The following is a 14947-nucleotide window of genomic DNA, read 5'->3' as shown; positions in this document are numbered from 1 at the left end:
AAATGCTAAAACGATATGCATCATTAAACAAATACAGGATCCTCTATTCCTTACGCCTGGCTGTCGACCTCCATTTCGTGGATGGCACTAGGCCCATATTTGCGAGTCACAACGAAGTTCTCAAAATACCGCTCGCCCCGATCCAAAAGACAGTTGATTTGACTGGGGTGAACGTAGTTGAGGACCACCATAGCAGCAAACATCAGTAAAGCGTCGAAGACGTAGATGAAGACTTCATGTTTCATAAGGAAGCCATCATAGCCATCCAGATACTCCACGACACGTACCACCGACCGCACCAAGATCAAAACACTGGTCACATAGAGTGCAATCATGTGTCGGCGCCAGATGCGGCCTGCTTCAGGAGATGCGCCAATGTGTTTCTTCGCCATGCGCAGCTCAAAGACGATAGCCGTGATCACGAAAAAGCCGAAGAAGATAATCTGCACGAATAAACCACCGATGATGACGTGCTCACCAGTACTAGGATTATCTGCTGAGACCATAAGACCGGCACCTGTATGTCATTAGCTTTAGTTCTAAACGGGGCGAGGCAATGTTTATATACGGCCGAGGGACGGTCCCGGTGTCAACGTACCAGACGCTTGCATCAAGAAGGATAGCACATCACCAGCCACGAAGATCTTTGTCAACCAGCGGAGAGGAATGACTGAATATTGCTCTGCCTGAAGCATCGTAATGATGCGTCCCAGGGTCATGTAGATACTAGCGGCGAGAAAAGCTGGTGCGATCAGGATAAGGGCGCTCTGCATGATATAGGGGCCCTTGGTGTAGTGGGGAGCTTCGTTCGTTGACAATACACGGCCGACATATCCAATTGTTTCAACTAGGGATCATTTAGTAAAGCTCTGCCTGCAGCTTGGGGTCACGACTTACGGATTCCACCAATGGCAAAAGGGATCATGAACCATGTCCGTGTGCGGAGTAGCTGATAAAGGTGAAGAAGGGTGCTGAGGGCGAAGAGTGCGACGAAGATGCCGCCAGCGGCACCAGACGGTGTATAGTAGTAAAATGTGAACTCCATTTTCGAGGTATATTATCTCACAGCACGAAAGATTCAAATAGACCAGTAGCGTGGTGGTCTTTGGCGGCACACTTTCTGTCTGGCAATGTCCCAGCACCCAGAAGGGGGGAAGGGACACCTTAAGTAGAACCCAGAAGGCATCGGATCTTCGTTGTAATAAAGTGACGGGGACAAAAACATGGTGGCTACCCCTATAGTGTATTGCGCGGACCAGATAACCTAGTGGGCTTGATTTTCTATACGTGGCCCACTTTGGCCTCGTTCTCGTATTCTTTGCCATTTGCAGCACTCCATCAGACGGAAGTTCTGCGCCGTCCCCTTAAATTGCCACCAAGTAAAAAGGTACTCCAGTATAGCATTTGCTTTACATGCTATTTCCCCAGCCATCCAATTTATGCAGTAACATAATTGCTAACTGCAGAGTAACTATAACAGGTCGATATGTCTTACCGAAAATCCCCAGTGCGGGTAATCAGATATCCTCATGGCACTTCGTTAATGGACCCGGATTGATGGCTGTCCATAGTGAGCCATAGTACCAGCCACTATCTATAGGGATCCAACAATAGTATCAAGTTGTTAAAGTCCTCTCATCGGCAAATCTACACGTGGGTCGCCCGTTACGGATCCAAGCAGCATACTCCGTAAAGAACAAGAAAATTCATGTGGCTTGGCGGAGGAAGGTTAAATCGAGATCAAGAGGCAGTGCCACAGACGCCAAAAGATCCCGACCATCTTATTGGATCCCTGCCAAATATAAATATATGGTACTAGCAAGGAAAAGTGGAGAGGGCGACAAGCTTGTCGTACTTCGTATTGATCACCGGTTCGGGTAGCCTAGGGCTAAACTAACGTCTCCCGCCAGTTAAAGACCCATTTTTCTCGGCCATGTTGATGGTTCCATGAATACCCAAATTTAGAGTAAACAAAATGGACCAGGAGCTTGAAACAATGCGGAAGCCTTGGTATTTTCAGTGTCTGCTCATATATTCTTTTCAAAGTCCTACCTAGCAAACTTCGATCCTAACTTGCCATTGAGCAACGTCTTTCTCTTCCACCAACTACGAATTGCCGGCCCGAAATCTACCAATTGTTTACTCTTATCCAAGCAGCATCATGGGATACCAATATTACCATTATAATCCGTCAGCAGGCGCGGCGATTAGCTTTGCTGCTGTCTTTGGCCTAACGACGGTCATACACATTTGGCAGATGATTCGGGCAAGGACATGGTACTTGACACCATTTGTCATTGGTGGCATATGTACGTTTTGTGCCCCCCATGTCAACCGGCTATACCTTAAGAGAGTCTGCTGACACATGTATCTCACTTTAGTTGAGGCTATCGGCTACCTATGCAGGTATATCAGTGCGACCGAAACACCAAACTGGACGATGAAACCATACATTGGACAGAGTCTACTATTGCTCTTAGCGCCAGCCCTTTTCGCCGCATCCGTGTACATGATTCTCGGACGCATTATTCGAATGCTGAATGCCGGTTCTATATCCCTAATCCGCCCATCATGGTTGACCAAGATCTTCGTGACCGGCGACGTGTTATCCTTCTTGGTGCAGAGTGGAGGTATGGTCGTTGCTCCCGGCGATTAGAGGAAGCCCGCTAACATTACGGGGTACAGGTGGAGGCATGCTGGCTCAAGCTAAGACACAAGATTCAGTAAAGATGGGCGAGAATATGATCATTGGTGGCCTGTTTATCCAGATCATCTTCTTCGGATTCTTCATCGTCGTCTCGATCGTCTTCCACCGTCGCATGCTGTCCACGCCTATGCACCACATGGTGGTCACTGAAGTCCCATGGAACCGGTATATGAAGGTCCTCTATACCGTCAGTGTTCTGATTATGATCCGATCTATCTATCGTGTTGCCGAGTACGTTCAAGGAAGTAGTGGATATCTACAGAGTAAGGAGGCTTTCATCTATGTGTTTGATGCGGCATTGATGTTCGTCTGTTGCATCATTCTCAATTGGTGGCACCCTAGCAAGGTCGTTTCTGCCAGAAAGAAGGCTGAGAGCGGCGGTGATCTGGAGATGTTGAATAACACTCACTATGATAACACTCAGTATGGGCGTTACTGATTGGTTTTGGTTCAGCGGGAGAACTTTTCAACTGAAATGACATCCAATAAATTCGAGACTTAGGAGAATCTTAGGTTCTTGCTGATTGTATTGTTAGATACACAGTATAGTTATCGTGAGTCCAGGGTTGAACAACTCTACATAACTAATCTTGTCAGTCAGCAAGACAATCTAGCTGTGCTTGAGCGGTAATCCACATTTTAGTAGAATTCTAACCAAGATCATACCGATTCTATCGTATTACTCGGCTAGTATATTATCCGTAATCATTTAGATATATCCTATAGTACTATTAGAACGTTTATGTTTGATTGTCAAGGAGGAAATGGGAAAAAAAAGAAACAAGAAAGCAAGGAAGAAGAAAAGAGAAGATATTTCTAACTCGTGATAACGACTGGTAAATATATTATCACTCGATGTAGATACTCAAACTTTGTTTATTTGACTTTGACTGCATATAATGACTAAATATATAACACGCAGCCCTGACTACTTGTCTAAAAATACTATTAGATGACCTATAATGTCGTGAATTTTCATTGTACCCTATACTCCAGAAAGAATTGAGGCTGCAACAAAATAAACACCCCATCTGTGGACGTCATGAAGTAGTACTGTGGCAACAAGCGGTGTCTCATTTCGTAATTCTTCAGTTACCCGCCCCTTGGACAAGCTTTTTCTTTATTTACCTCAAATCAATTGGGAAGCAGGAATCTCATCTACTACTAGTTTAAGAATGTTGCAAATCCTCGTTCCAGCAACCCTGAGTCGCAAGCAATCAATACGTCGCGGGGCAAGGAGTCGCCTCATGACGACACGCCGGATACGAAATCTGTACAGTCTCCCATTTCAAACCAACTTGGCCCTACGAGCGAAAGGCATGAGGGCGAGGAACCGTCCACGACGACAGAGCAGGTACACAGTGATCCGAGTATATCACCGGAGGGGAAGAGAAAGAATGTAGAACAAGCAGGAAGAAGGCCCATGGGGCCTGAGGATGAGAAGTGAGCGAGGTGCACTATCACAGTTGACAGGATCTATTTCTCGGCTTTCTTTTAAACATTTGTGTAGGGTTTGATTAGAGTGAATGAATCCTTAGTTATTATAGAGCGGGGTGTAGCAATGATAATAATGATAACATCCACTGGACCGAGACACGCAACCTTGACGTGTTACTCTTTTCCTTCCCGCCCTCTTTCTCTCTTTCCATTTCTTTCTCCATTTCTCTCTCTCTCTCTCTCTCTCTCTCTCTCTCTCTCTCTTGTCCTCCCTATCCAAGTCCAAGATGTTTCGATCTCTGTCACGCTTGACAGGTAGTCTGGCTCACCTTCGCCTACGAGATGACCGAGAGGCCCAGAGAGAAAAAGCCTTTGGCGTACTGTGTGGCATGTTTACACTGTTGAAGAATATGTCCAGTGTTTATATTCAACCCGGAGATTTTCAATCCCTGCCTGTAAGCATTGATATGAAGGTTCTGCCATTAAATGATGTCACTATCGAGGAGACTCCCTGTGTTACGGTACAAACTGAGTTAAACTTCTTTCTTCCTCTTTCCCACGAAAGCATCTCATCCAAATACAAAATGAACCTGGAGGCCCCCGAGATTAGCGAACGTTTCTCCCATGTTAACCAATTGACTGATGGCAATTGTCCCGTACTCATGGAGTTGGGATGCTGGACTAAGCAAGAGCACCTGGACTATTTAGCTTATAGACTCATGTGGGAAGCGGACGTTGTCCCCAGAATGGGGACTGAAGGAAACTCGAGACCCCTGAGGGTAGTTACGGGCTGGAAGTCCCCTGGGTGAGCTAACGTGATGATTAGATATATCAATGCGCAGGACTAATCACGACTTACTTAGATTTGCCTTTGCAGCGAGATTCGAGCCTTACCTCCATACCTACGACTCCCCCTACAGTGAGCCAGCTAATTGTTGGGTTAAGAGCGGCATACCACATACCAAGATAGCCGTGTACAATACTAGTCAAGGGGATCCAAAGCTTTTACTCTGCTCTGAGATTCTCACCATAATTGCTGCAATCGCTACCCGTCTTATGGATAAATGGCTCGAAAAACATCTTATCATTCCTGTAGGCAAATCTTTCCCAAGTAATGCGATCTCACTACGGCTTTTCGTATCCTCGTTGCTGACTTTTATTCTCTTTGAGGTTATGCTTATCTCTTTCATGGCTCCCGCGCATGGGAGGGTCATCATTGCACATTACGATAGCAAAGGACTTCGCATCAAAATGTCCGATCTTATGCTGTGTAGCTCAAAGGATCGAGCCTCTTGGGACTTCTTTGCAAGATACCTCGGAAGTGATGCCAACCCAACGGCGGATACATCCATGTTTGTCGATTAGTGCCGGGGACAACGGAGTACCAGGAGTCAACAGTGGTTTACAGCTGGAAGGCATAGGCTAGGACTTGAGTAGTACGGACGCAGCTATTGTTTCCAGTATTGAAGAAATTTGATTTACTCAGATGTTGCCTAAACTACGTGGCAAAGTAAAGTTGCCGCCCGTAAGTTAGTGATAGTCAAGACTCAACTACTCCCTAGACTATCTGTCAAGCAGGAGATGGCACGATAAAGCACCCTAAGGTGTCTGGATATTTTTAGGTAGTCGAATGGAATAGCGTTAAGTAAACACTATCTGGAGTGGTCCTCAAAGGCCTCATAAGCTTGTAAAACAAGTGAATATAATGCCCTGTCTCAATCCATGAAGCGTTAACTGTGCAATGAGCTGTGAAAGTCTGCAATTCTTTGAAATACATGGCCAAATATCAGAAGAGGATTCAAATATAGAATACTATTGCACTAAGAGCTGGCTTGGTGGTTAACCGCCAACATAATACATGTAACGATAACGCCCAACTGTTTCATGTGGGGAGGAAGCAATACGTTCCAGGGACCATAAGTCTGCATCCTCATTAACGATCCACAATTTGCAGCAGAGTCCTTGTTCACTAAGTAGTCCCGATACCCGTCGTCCATCTTGCCAAAAGTAAGAAAGATTTCCATCCCGTTTTGGGAGACCATCAGCTTACTAGCTAAGTTGTCAGCTACGACAAAAGGAAGGGCAAAAAAGAAAAAGGTCAGAGATGATTGCATTCTTCTAATCTAGCTCTCTGTGCTCAACAAAAAGGTTTTGCCTTCAACACGTGGAAGGACCCCGATGGGGAAGGAGCGTGTCTGCTACATATGCTGCTGAATGGGTCTTTACTGATATCATGTCAGGCTTAGGAGTAGCTGAAGAAAATGTGTCTAGTGATTGCCTTTCATCTTTTTATCGATATATACACCACGGTTTGTACTGGATCACTGGAAAGTATATGGCAGCGTAACAAAGGATATCTCATCTGATGCTTGCAGTAACATAAAGTGATATACTATCATAAGGACTAAGCATACGGCGCCTAAACTTCGTGGCCTCCTTTTTCAACAGGGGGACTTGGAGTTGTCTACCCCAGGGAGTGAGCCATGTTGCTTATAATATCGTCGGTCGCGGATACAGATGAACGATAGGAAGCCAGCGAGACCGCTATAGCAAATCAAAACAGTTAGAGTCAGCTTTTTCTCTATGGAAGGCAACATCATATCGCAAATAAAAACACATACCATAGAACAAGAGCCAAAATGATTATAATAACACCCAGTGCACGACTACTAGTGCTGTGGGAACCCGAAGTACCCATGATGGATATGATGAATAGGGCGAACCAGAAGATGGTATCAATAATGTTCAAGATCATATTGGCTTTGCTACTTGCCCAGCGTTTGAATCGCGCGGCGTGAGCGGTGACGACTTGATATGTCATAAAAACTGCTGACTTTAGGCACTATATATATGAACCAGTTTCAATTAGTTTAAGCGCAGGGAGAATGGTTCCTCATAGTGTCAATCACTCACCACCGCAATACCCCATGTGTTAGTCCGGCTTGACGGCGTACCCTTGTCAGTCACTCGTGCGATGACAAGGACAAAGGTTAATAAGAGCAAGGAGCCGACGATGATATGCAATCGGAACTTGATTTTGGGGCTATTCTCGATTGAGAGGTTCATTTTGGTTGTGTCTTTCTGTGGGGAGGAGAGTCTGGCTAATATCCTCTAAGCACTATGAGAAGAAAGGTGACAAATTTATCAGGTTCAATAATATGAGTAAGAACGCAGAAAGACAATAGTTGTAGTGGTTTTTGTTCACTTTCGTCCACTTACTACTCCTCTGAGATATATATATATCTTCTTGTTTACTGTGCCTATGCATGGTAAGTCGCATATCGTACTCGTATAGAACATCGCCAAGGCGATAAGCTGCGTAACCTTCTGGAATAACTTCAATTTACAACTTCCGTACCAAAGAACCATTCACTCTGATACCGGGTCAGCCATTGGGGGACGCAAATAGGCAACATGAAAAAGCTCGGTCCAATTCCGTTTCCCAGCAAATTTCTCGCATTCGTATCGTTAACCCTAAAAGGCTACAAAGACCCACTTGCTCGAAATAGTCAGAGATTTTAGTCACTCAGAGCATAGAAGTCGTAAAGCGTCTTGCGAGACCCATTACTACGGATCTACACAGTATCTTTGGAAAAGATTGGGCTGGGATTACTAATTATGGCGAAGTCGTTAGGGAGGCTGAGCATCAGTTTGAATGATGATCTAGTCGCTTTTTGCTTGGCAAGCTCGTGGAACGCTCTTGAGATCATATCTGTCATTGGCCATTATGAGCAATATGTATTTCGCCGGGTGCTGTAAGCCAGTATGCGCAACATTCTGGAGGGGCAGTATATTCCACGACGGATCGCGAACATAAAGCCAAGATAACCATCTATGTTATCCCTTTGGTTACATGGTATGTCGGACACATAATCTTTGAAAGATTTGTCACCAATTATGGACATTCCATTTAGACTATGATCGGTTGATGATATAACTGCTGGAGACAAACCAAGGTAACTGGGGTTGATAATCATAAAAGTTGTCATGACACAGAACAAAACAGGACAGGATCCCGACGCCAATCATGGGATATAGCAGTGATAATTGGCTTCTACTTCATAGGATGGCGGTTCGCGGTAGCCCACAACCTAGGCTTTGGGAGGCCTTCCAACGGTTCGATGTTCCAAATGTGCAAGACGTATAATATAAGAAGCAGACAATATTAACAATTCGATTAATTATGCTTAAAGTTATCGCCCCACCCATTGCAGGCCTACTGACTCGGCATGTGGCATCTGCAACGTAAGGCCCACCATACTATTCTGGATCAAGGAAAGTGCATGAGATCTTGCCTGGTCCATAGTTTGGTCAGGAGAAGCCACTAACTCCACACGGTGGCTTTTAAAAAGGCAGAGAAGAACTGCGAAGATCTCGATCTGCGAGAACTTCTGTCCCGGACACAACCGCGGCCCATCTCCCCAGGCGAAGAGGCACCTAAACAGTTCATTTGAAACCATTTGCAGAGATGAGTCGGACTCCTGCGATATCCACCGATCGGGTCTCCAGGCTAGAGGGTCTGGACCCCATTGCTTGGGATCTGTATGTAAGGCTATGGTATTGACATTTACAGGCGTATCCTTAGGGATTATGGTCTCTCGTTCGGATAACACTAGGGTCTGAGCCATGGAATTTGTCTGTCGCACTATAGTCGGCACGGGACCGTAGAGCCGAAGAGTCTCATACTATACGTGCCATTAGAAAAGTGAACGAACTGTACCACAAGGCATGAAACTTACCAAAATTGCTCGCAGTCGTTGTATTTGTGGCAGAATTTGCCTATAGGACGGAACTTCTTCTCCATTAGCTTGATTGTATAATAATTGGTCAACCTCTGCTAGCGCCCAGTCCTGCCAGGCTGGGAATATCGCCATAAGAAGGATAATATAGATCAAGGCATTCGCAGTGGTCTCGTGACCGGCGAACATGAAGAGAAACAGATTGCCCGTGACTTCATCGGTTGATAGAGCACGATGGTCTGTTGGAGCGAGGATTGATGACAAGAGATCTGCGTGCGTCGTATGTTTTGATCGTGCCGTTCGAGCTTCCACAAACTCGGTCAATAGCTCGCCCAAGGCTTTATAGCTCGTCTTGAGCTTTTTGATTCCTCCAACTTCTAGACCTATAGGGTTCGATATTCCGTTTAGGACCACATCCAGATGCCATTGGCAGGCGGCAACGTCACCCGCTAACATCCTAGTATCATCTTTATCCACCCCATCAATATTAAGACATGCTTTAAAAAGCACACCCAGGCTCAGCGCCATCATATCGGACCGCGTACTGTAGACGGACTTGGTGTTGATCCATTTCTTCAAAACCTTTAACGCATTTCTCGTCGATTCGACCCAAACTGCCTCGTGCAGTTTCTCATGGAATGCACGCGCGGTCAATTTTCGGTGACGCTGCCAATCGACCCCTTCTACCTGAAGCCTGTCAGTCCGCTATGATAAGATGTCGTTGTGAAAGTCGAAACGAAAAGAGAGGATGGTATCGGGTCATCTATACCGTAGCTAGGTTTTTGCCGAAGACATTCATTTTTTCTTGATTCTGTTAGCAACTAGCCTGTGTTCCTTTTGAGGAAGATCATACCTAGAAGGCTACTGGGTTTTGGAAAATCTCTCCACCGTGTAAGGACTTGCTTTGCGGCATCCACATCTGCTATGTAGAGCTCACATGTCGCCGGCGTAACTAAGATTAATAGCTTTCCATACTCGGCATGGACTGCGAACTTCTCCTGGAATCTCGAATTTCTGCGGAGAAGTCTAATAAACGGAAATCGAGTGATATAAGCTGGTAAGACATTGAGGTCCAGTATATATCTCAGTAAACCTAATGCGACACCGCTGGTAGAGACAGGACTTAGGATAACAGGAATATGCAGCTCCTTTGCCTGCTTCCAGTTGCGATACCATGGCCAACCCACGTAGATGCACCAGATAGCAACAACGAATGTAAGTGCTGACGCAAAAGACATATGGCGCAGAGATGAGTAACACTCAACGTAAGAGCTTCTAGGAAGTGGGACAAGACTCGATACCAGCGCGCGAAGAGTAGTAAATAGACCGAAATGAGGGTTGAAGATCTTATCGAGACCGACTTAACCCGCGGTGGAATATATATATGAGCTTAGCCATGGCAAGTTTATGGATCTGGCCATGCACAGACCGGACAAGCCACAATTGGAGTCATGGTGCTCGTTTGGAGACAAAAATCATGTTTCACTGGTGCGACCTGACCATGACCGACTGCTTGGTGTCCTGGCCGAGAGATGACGAGCCCCTTTGCATCGCTAGTGGATCCGGTGGGTCTTGTAGTCGTACTCGTATCGATTGCTATATAGAGTTGAACTGCCGTCGGATGTGGCGCGTTTGAAAGGTGGCAGAATCACTAACAGATGAGGCAGGCGGTGGGAAAGCGGAGTCCTCGAGTGTGGCGTTTTCTCGAAGCACCGGAAACTTTGAGGCAAATGACTTCACCAGTAATCCAGGCTGTCTATCATTGGGATGATGAGCCACTCGTGCCTTTGTAGGAGTTCGCGAAATGCCCATTCGTCGACCCCACCGGAAATCCAGACATGGCTGCAAAGCCTGTAAACGACGAAGAGTGAAAGTAAGCTTCTATCCTTCCACTCCCGTTGGTGCTTGGCATGATGTAGATAGACAGGAGCTTTAGGTCTTCACCTTTAGTATTGCCAATGGTCGTGCTCACTATTAAAATCTTGAAGGACTCGTCTCCTAACCTGTGTTTTTAAGTGCGATGAAGTACGGCCAACCTGTTCTAATTGCAAACAACGGCAAGAAGACTGTGACTATGGCACAGACACCCCTTATATCTGGGCTACCGAGGAAAGTACCCCTCGGCGGCGAGCGCGAAGCCGGGGGAAAACATCTTCCAATAGTGAGGATCCAGTGCTACCATCAGCAGATGCCTCTTTCGACCTGTTAGACAGGTTCGGAACAAATGGCACAACGGCCAGCCCTACTCCGGGCCTGGAAATGAATCAGCTGAAGCTCATAGTCCAGTGGCAAAGGGATACTCACCGATTCTTCTCGCGAAATGAAGAAACGAAGCATATATGGGGTGTGTTACTTGTTGAAGAAGCTTTAAATACGCCTTTCTTAATGCACGGCATCCTAGCTGTGTCCGCGTTGCACCTCTCCTTATCGGAGGCTGAACCACAAAAGTCCTTCTGGCTTGGATTGGCCACAGCGCATAAAAGCCAAGCACTACCACAATTTCTGGAAAATCTACACAGTGTCGATGCAGCCAATGCAAAGGCAATGATGGGCCTCTCTGGGCTGGTAGTGGCGTTTGCCTTCGGCTCTGCGTTGACTGGGGTTTCTGACGCCGACCAGCCTTGTTTAGATACTCTTCATAACATATTTGTCCTTTCTCGTGGCGTTCAGCAGATCATCAACGTGGCTTCTACTTTACGACACAGTAACTTTGCTCCTCTCTTCGATCCCACCCCACCACAGGTGGCTTACCCTGGCCGTGCCAAAGAATCCCTTGATCGCCTCGAACAGCTTAATACCGCGTATGGGACGGACGGGGAACATGATACTGCTGCATATACACGTGCCATTCAGGAGCTAAGAGGGCTGTCTGTTCACACGTTTGCCCAACCGACTTCCATGATGCTGGCTGTTGGCTGGGCCATCAGGGCGACCCCTGAGTATCTTCAACACGTGCAGCGGCAGGAGCCTTTCGCTCTAGTTACTCATGCTCATTATTGCACCTTCCTCCATATAGCGCGAGAAAATTGCTTCCTTCAGTCCTGGGGCAGCCGCGTGCTTCGGGAGATTTATCATCTACTAGATTCCACGTGGAGACCATATATTACTTGGCCTATCAGTGAAGTCTTTGGGGAGAACGTGGCTCTGTGAGGATACCGTATAAGCTATCGCTTTTTCTTTCCTCTGGCTTTACATTCATCATAGCGTTTTCATATGTATAAAGCGTTTGTATAATTAATTTATTACTCGCCCGAAGGAACCAGGCGATTTTACCGCCAGAACCTGATGGAAACCAGAGTAGTCAAGTCACTAATTTTCATCAAGAATGTATCTCAGTAGCCATAAAGTGGATAACAAAGCGTGTGTCTGAGCTCAACCAACAACATATTAATTTGCTGTCAATGAAGGCCATCCAAGGAGAAAGTCGACAAGGAAAGAGCACAAAGATCACGCGACGAGAGACCATGATATTGTCTTTTAAAAATTTGGCCTCGATAACAGTACACTCAGAAGATATTTTCTAACAATATCAATGCCAATGCCAAATGTACCCTGGGAATCATCCCTGTCGATGAATTATTTAATCACTCCACCCAAAGCAGTCATCCCCAGCTTCGCCCAGAACCCGCCCTGTCCCTTGAGAACCTCATCCATTTCGGCCTTGGAGACGGGGTCTATACCCTTCGCTCTCATTTTCTCCTGCTTATCGAGCGGAATCTTATGAACGGGGTGGTCCTTTCCCACTTCTTTGTTCATGGTTTCTTCGGAGGGTGTGATTCCCCATTTTGCGGATGGATGAGCAAGCGGCTTTTCCTCCTTGGACTTTTTCTTGGAAGAGCCGAAGACCATGTTGGTAGATAGTAGGAGAGATAGTAGTTTAGACAAGCATAAAATAATCAATCAGTAATAGTGCGCGGTAAACATATGTAGGGTTTAACAAAGCACAAACTCGTCTTAGTGAAATTAGGGTCAGGACTAGTTTATATACCTATTCTATCTCCATGTGACATGGCAGCGGTTTCCCACAGTAAGCATAATCGAGACATATTATTGGCACGAAAAGACAAACATATTAGCGTGACTCGATTGCCCGGCAGATGGGATAGGGCCATTCAGCGTTGCCATGTTCCTTGGGGTTACGTTCGGATAGATCCTTGGCGAACGACCAACCAGACAAGTTGATTTGAAAAAAGGCACTGCCATTTTGTTTGACGTCATTGGGCGCTAGTTTTGAATGGACTCAGCCGAAGGTGAAACGGGGATATGTTTTTGTTCTCGAAATTGAGATATTATGCTAAAGGACATCTCGCAACAACAATTCTACTTTGGTGGTGGTAATCGGAACAAAGAGACGTTGATTTCTTTTCAGATTTCTTGATTATCTCCCCTCAGTTAAATATGCACAACTCGCCGATCGTGATTCGCACGAATAATGATTGGGGGTTGCTCTTTGGACTAGGTATAATGATACAGCCTGCGTGATCTAGGTTGTTTCTGTCTTCATCAGAGCATGCAATAGATTATCTAATTAGAAGCGGTACACTGTGCCCACTCGGAGAAGCTCAAGAGCGGTTGAAATACCAAGGCTGCGCAAAACTAATCTCTTGCTTAGGATAGTTGGCATCAAAACATCAGGTAGTCATGCTGGCGAACCAGATCCTTAGAGCAGGTCTTTGCAGAGTTAGCTTGGGCAGTATCATGGAAGGTGGATTTTGCTTACGAATTCCATCCACGGAATATTCCCTGATTTGTCTGCCTGTCGTTGTCTTTCACCCCAAACTCTGGTGAGCAGCTCATTCATGGCAGGGTGAGGAAATCCGGTTGACTTCTTTATCTCACGCATACAAAACTCGACATATCGTTTTTGGTGAGGTATAGATGTTTCTGCACTTGCTATGAACAGAGGGAACAACAACCTTTTGAACCAGGCTGAGTCGATCGAAATTTCAGCTGAAGCATCAAGGATGGCACGAACAGACGACTGAATTCGGTGATCCTCACAGGGAATAGCCCATGTATCTGGGAACCGCAGTACCCGAATGATACAGACATGGCGGTAGGCCTCTGCGAGCTGTATCCACTCCGGATCTCCACTCGGAAACGCGGCACTTTTAGGGTCCCAGACCCGAAAGAATTGTTCTGCACCGTCTAGTAGGTCCCGAAAATTATCATGGGATAGCTCCCTGTCCATATACTGCTTTCCTGCCGTGAGAACGCATCCTATCTCGTAAAACAATTCCACCGGACATCCCACTAGAGTCTCCAGGTTGAAATGCTCGGCTTCTAAAATGCACCTACGGACATTGTCACTGTAGGCCAACTTTTCAGCGCCGCTGAATGCTCGAAGTACGTCTAGCCTTGTCTGATGGTTAAGGTAGGTATGATACGATCCATGGGTGACGATACTTACCAAGTTAAGGCGGTTAGAAGGAATGTTGTTCGTGGAGATGTGATGACCTTGGTCTGCTGTGCGAGTTTTCCGCATATGTAGCCAGCTCCGGTAAGGTGCACTCCATGAGACGACACTCCAGTCTCACAGATCTGTTGTCACATAAGTCTCTGAACTATCCCGCTACGTTTCAAAGTATGGAAATAGGATTTAATCCTTACATCATAGAGAACTAGTAGAATCACAACTGCCAGTAATATGTCCTGTTCATCATCTGTGAGGCCGTACATTTCTTCTTTCATCAAGAGCGAGCTGAGGGACTGCAATGCGGATAGTTGATGCTCTATCATTCTAGCAACACTCGCATTCTCGGTCTCCTGCTTGCCAGACGAGATTATGTGGCACATGGTGAGGCCCAGCACAGCATGTAAAATTCCAAGGTCACGATATGCAAGCGGAAGGATATATCCTCGAAATGGATTGCGCAGATCGTCGGTATCGATTATTAATGCCCTGCATAAAGTCGTATCAACTGCGTCCAATGAGAGTCAGAAACGCATCCTAAGTCAATATTCTCAGGACTCACAGTAACTGAGGAGATTCTCGGTCTCAGGCAGTGTCAAAATATCATCCATTGTGGCTGCGAGCGAGGTTTTAGTGGAGCCTATCGCATTG

At 46.1% G+C, this 14947-nt stretch overlaps 7 protein-coding genes across 7 annotated transcripts; 3 read left to right on the top strand and 4 right to left on the bottom strand.

Moving 5' to 3' along the window:
• Window positions 1-50: 50 nt before the first annotated feature.
• Window positions 51-1045, bottom strand: BDV27DRAFT_140520 (RTA1 domain-containing protein; the record flags this gene model as incomplete). Its single annotated transcript, XM_032069672.1, has 3 exons — window positions 51-517; window positions 599-847; window positions 898-1045. 3 exons carry the CDS (start codon window positions 1043-1045, stop codon window positions 51-53), a joined length of 864 nt encoding a protein of 287 aa, XP_031933412.1.
• A 1116-nt stretch (window positions 1046-2161) lies between these two features.
• On the top strand, window positions 2162-4154 carry BDV27DRAFT_170042 (RTA1 domain-containing protein; the record flags this gene model as incomplete). Its single annotated transcript, XM_032075194.1, has 4 exons — window positions 2162-2309; window positions 2382-2630; window positions 2686-3130; window positions 3905-4154. The coding sequence occupies 4 exons, from the start codon at window positions 2162-2164 to the stop codon at window positions 4152-4154; spliced, it is 1092 nt and encodes a 363-aa protein (XP_031933411.1).
• Window positions 4155-4431: 277 nt separating this feature from the next.
• On the top strand, window positions 4432-5509 carry BDV27DRAFT_152214 (uncharacterized protein; the record flags this gene model as incomplete). The annotated part of the gene is made up of 2 exons (XM_032071517.1): window positions 4432-4949; window positions 5008-5509. The coding sequence occupies 2 exons, from the start codon at window positions 4432-4434 to the stop codon at window positions 5507-5509; spliced, it is 1020 nt and encodes a 339-aa protein (XP_031933410.1).
• Window positions 5510-6585: 1076 nt separating this feature from the next.
• Window positions 6586-7210, bottom strand: BDV27DRAFT_152213 (uncharacterized protein; the record flags this gene model as incomplete). Its single annotated transcript, XM_032071516.1, has 3 exons — window positions 6586-6688; window positions 6766-6986; window positions 7058-7210. 3 exons carry the CDS (start codon window positions 7208-7210, stop codon window positions 6586-6588), a joined length of 477 nt encoding a protein of 158 aa, XP_031933409.1.
• Window positions 7211-8337: 1127 nt separating this feature from the next.
• Window positions 8338-10121, bottom strand: BDV27DRAFT_152212 (cytochrome P450 monooxygenase; the record flags this gene model as incomplete). The annotated part of the gene is made up of 4 exons (XM_032071515.1): window positions 8338-8829; window positions 8884-9570; window positions 9653-9687; window positions 9737-10121. 4 exons carry the CDS (start codon window positions 10119-10121, stop codon window positions 8338-8340), a joined length of 1599 nt encoding a protein of 532 aa, XP_031933408.1.
• Window positions 10122-10656: 535 nt separating this feature from the next.
• BDV27DRAFT_79002 (Zn(II)2Cys6 transcription factor) lies at window positions 10657-12246 on the top strand. The gene is made up of 2 exons (XM_032077600.1): window positions 10657-10756; window positions 10900-12246. The coding sequence occupies exons 1-2, from the start codon at window positions 10688-10690 to the stop codon at window positions 12031-12033; spliced, it is 1203 nt and encodes a 400-aa protein (XP_031933407.1). The 5' UTR covers window positions 10657-10687; the 3' UTR covers window positions 12034-12246.
• A 1260-nt stretch (window positions 12247-13506) lies between these two features.
• On the bottom strand, window positions 13507-14907 carry BDV27DRAFT_140516 (fungal specific transcription factor domain-containing protein; the record flags this gene model as incomplete). The annotated part of the gene is made up of 5 exons (XM_032069671.1): window positions 13507-13554; window positions 13604-14240; window positions 14294-14424; window positions 14494-14804; window positions 14859-14907. 5 exons carry the CDS (start codon window positions 14905-14907, stop codon window positions 13507-13509), a joined length of 1176 nt encoding a protein of 391 aa, XP_031933406.1.
• Window positions 14908-14947: the final 40 nt, after the last annotated feature.

This window comes from Aspergillus caelatus, assembly GCF_009193585.1.
Source record: "Aspergillus caelatus strain CBS 763.97 unplaced genomic scaffold BDV27scaffold_4, whole genome shotgun sequence".
In the NCBI taxonomy this organism is placed as follows: domain Eukaryota; kingdom Fungi; phylum Ascomycota; class Eurotiomycetes; order Eurotiales; family Aspergillaceae; genus Aspergillus; species Aspergillus caelatus.
The sequence above is the reverse complement of the archived record's forward strand: the minus strand, read 5'-3'. Positions and strand labels throughout refer to the sequence as shown.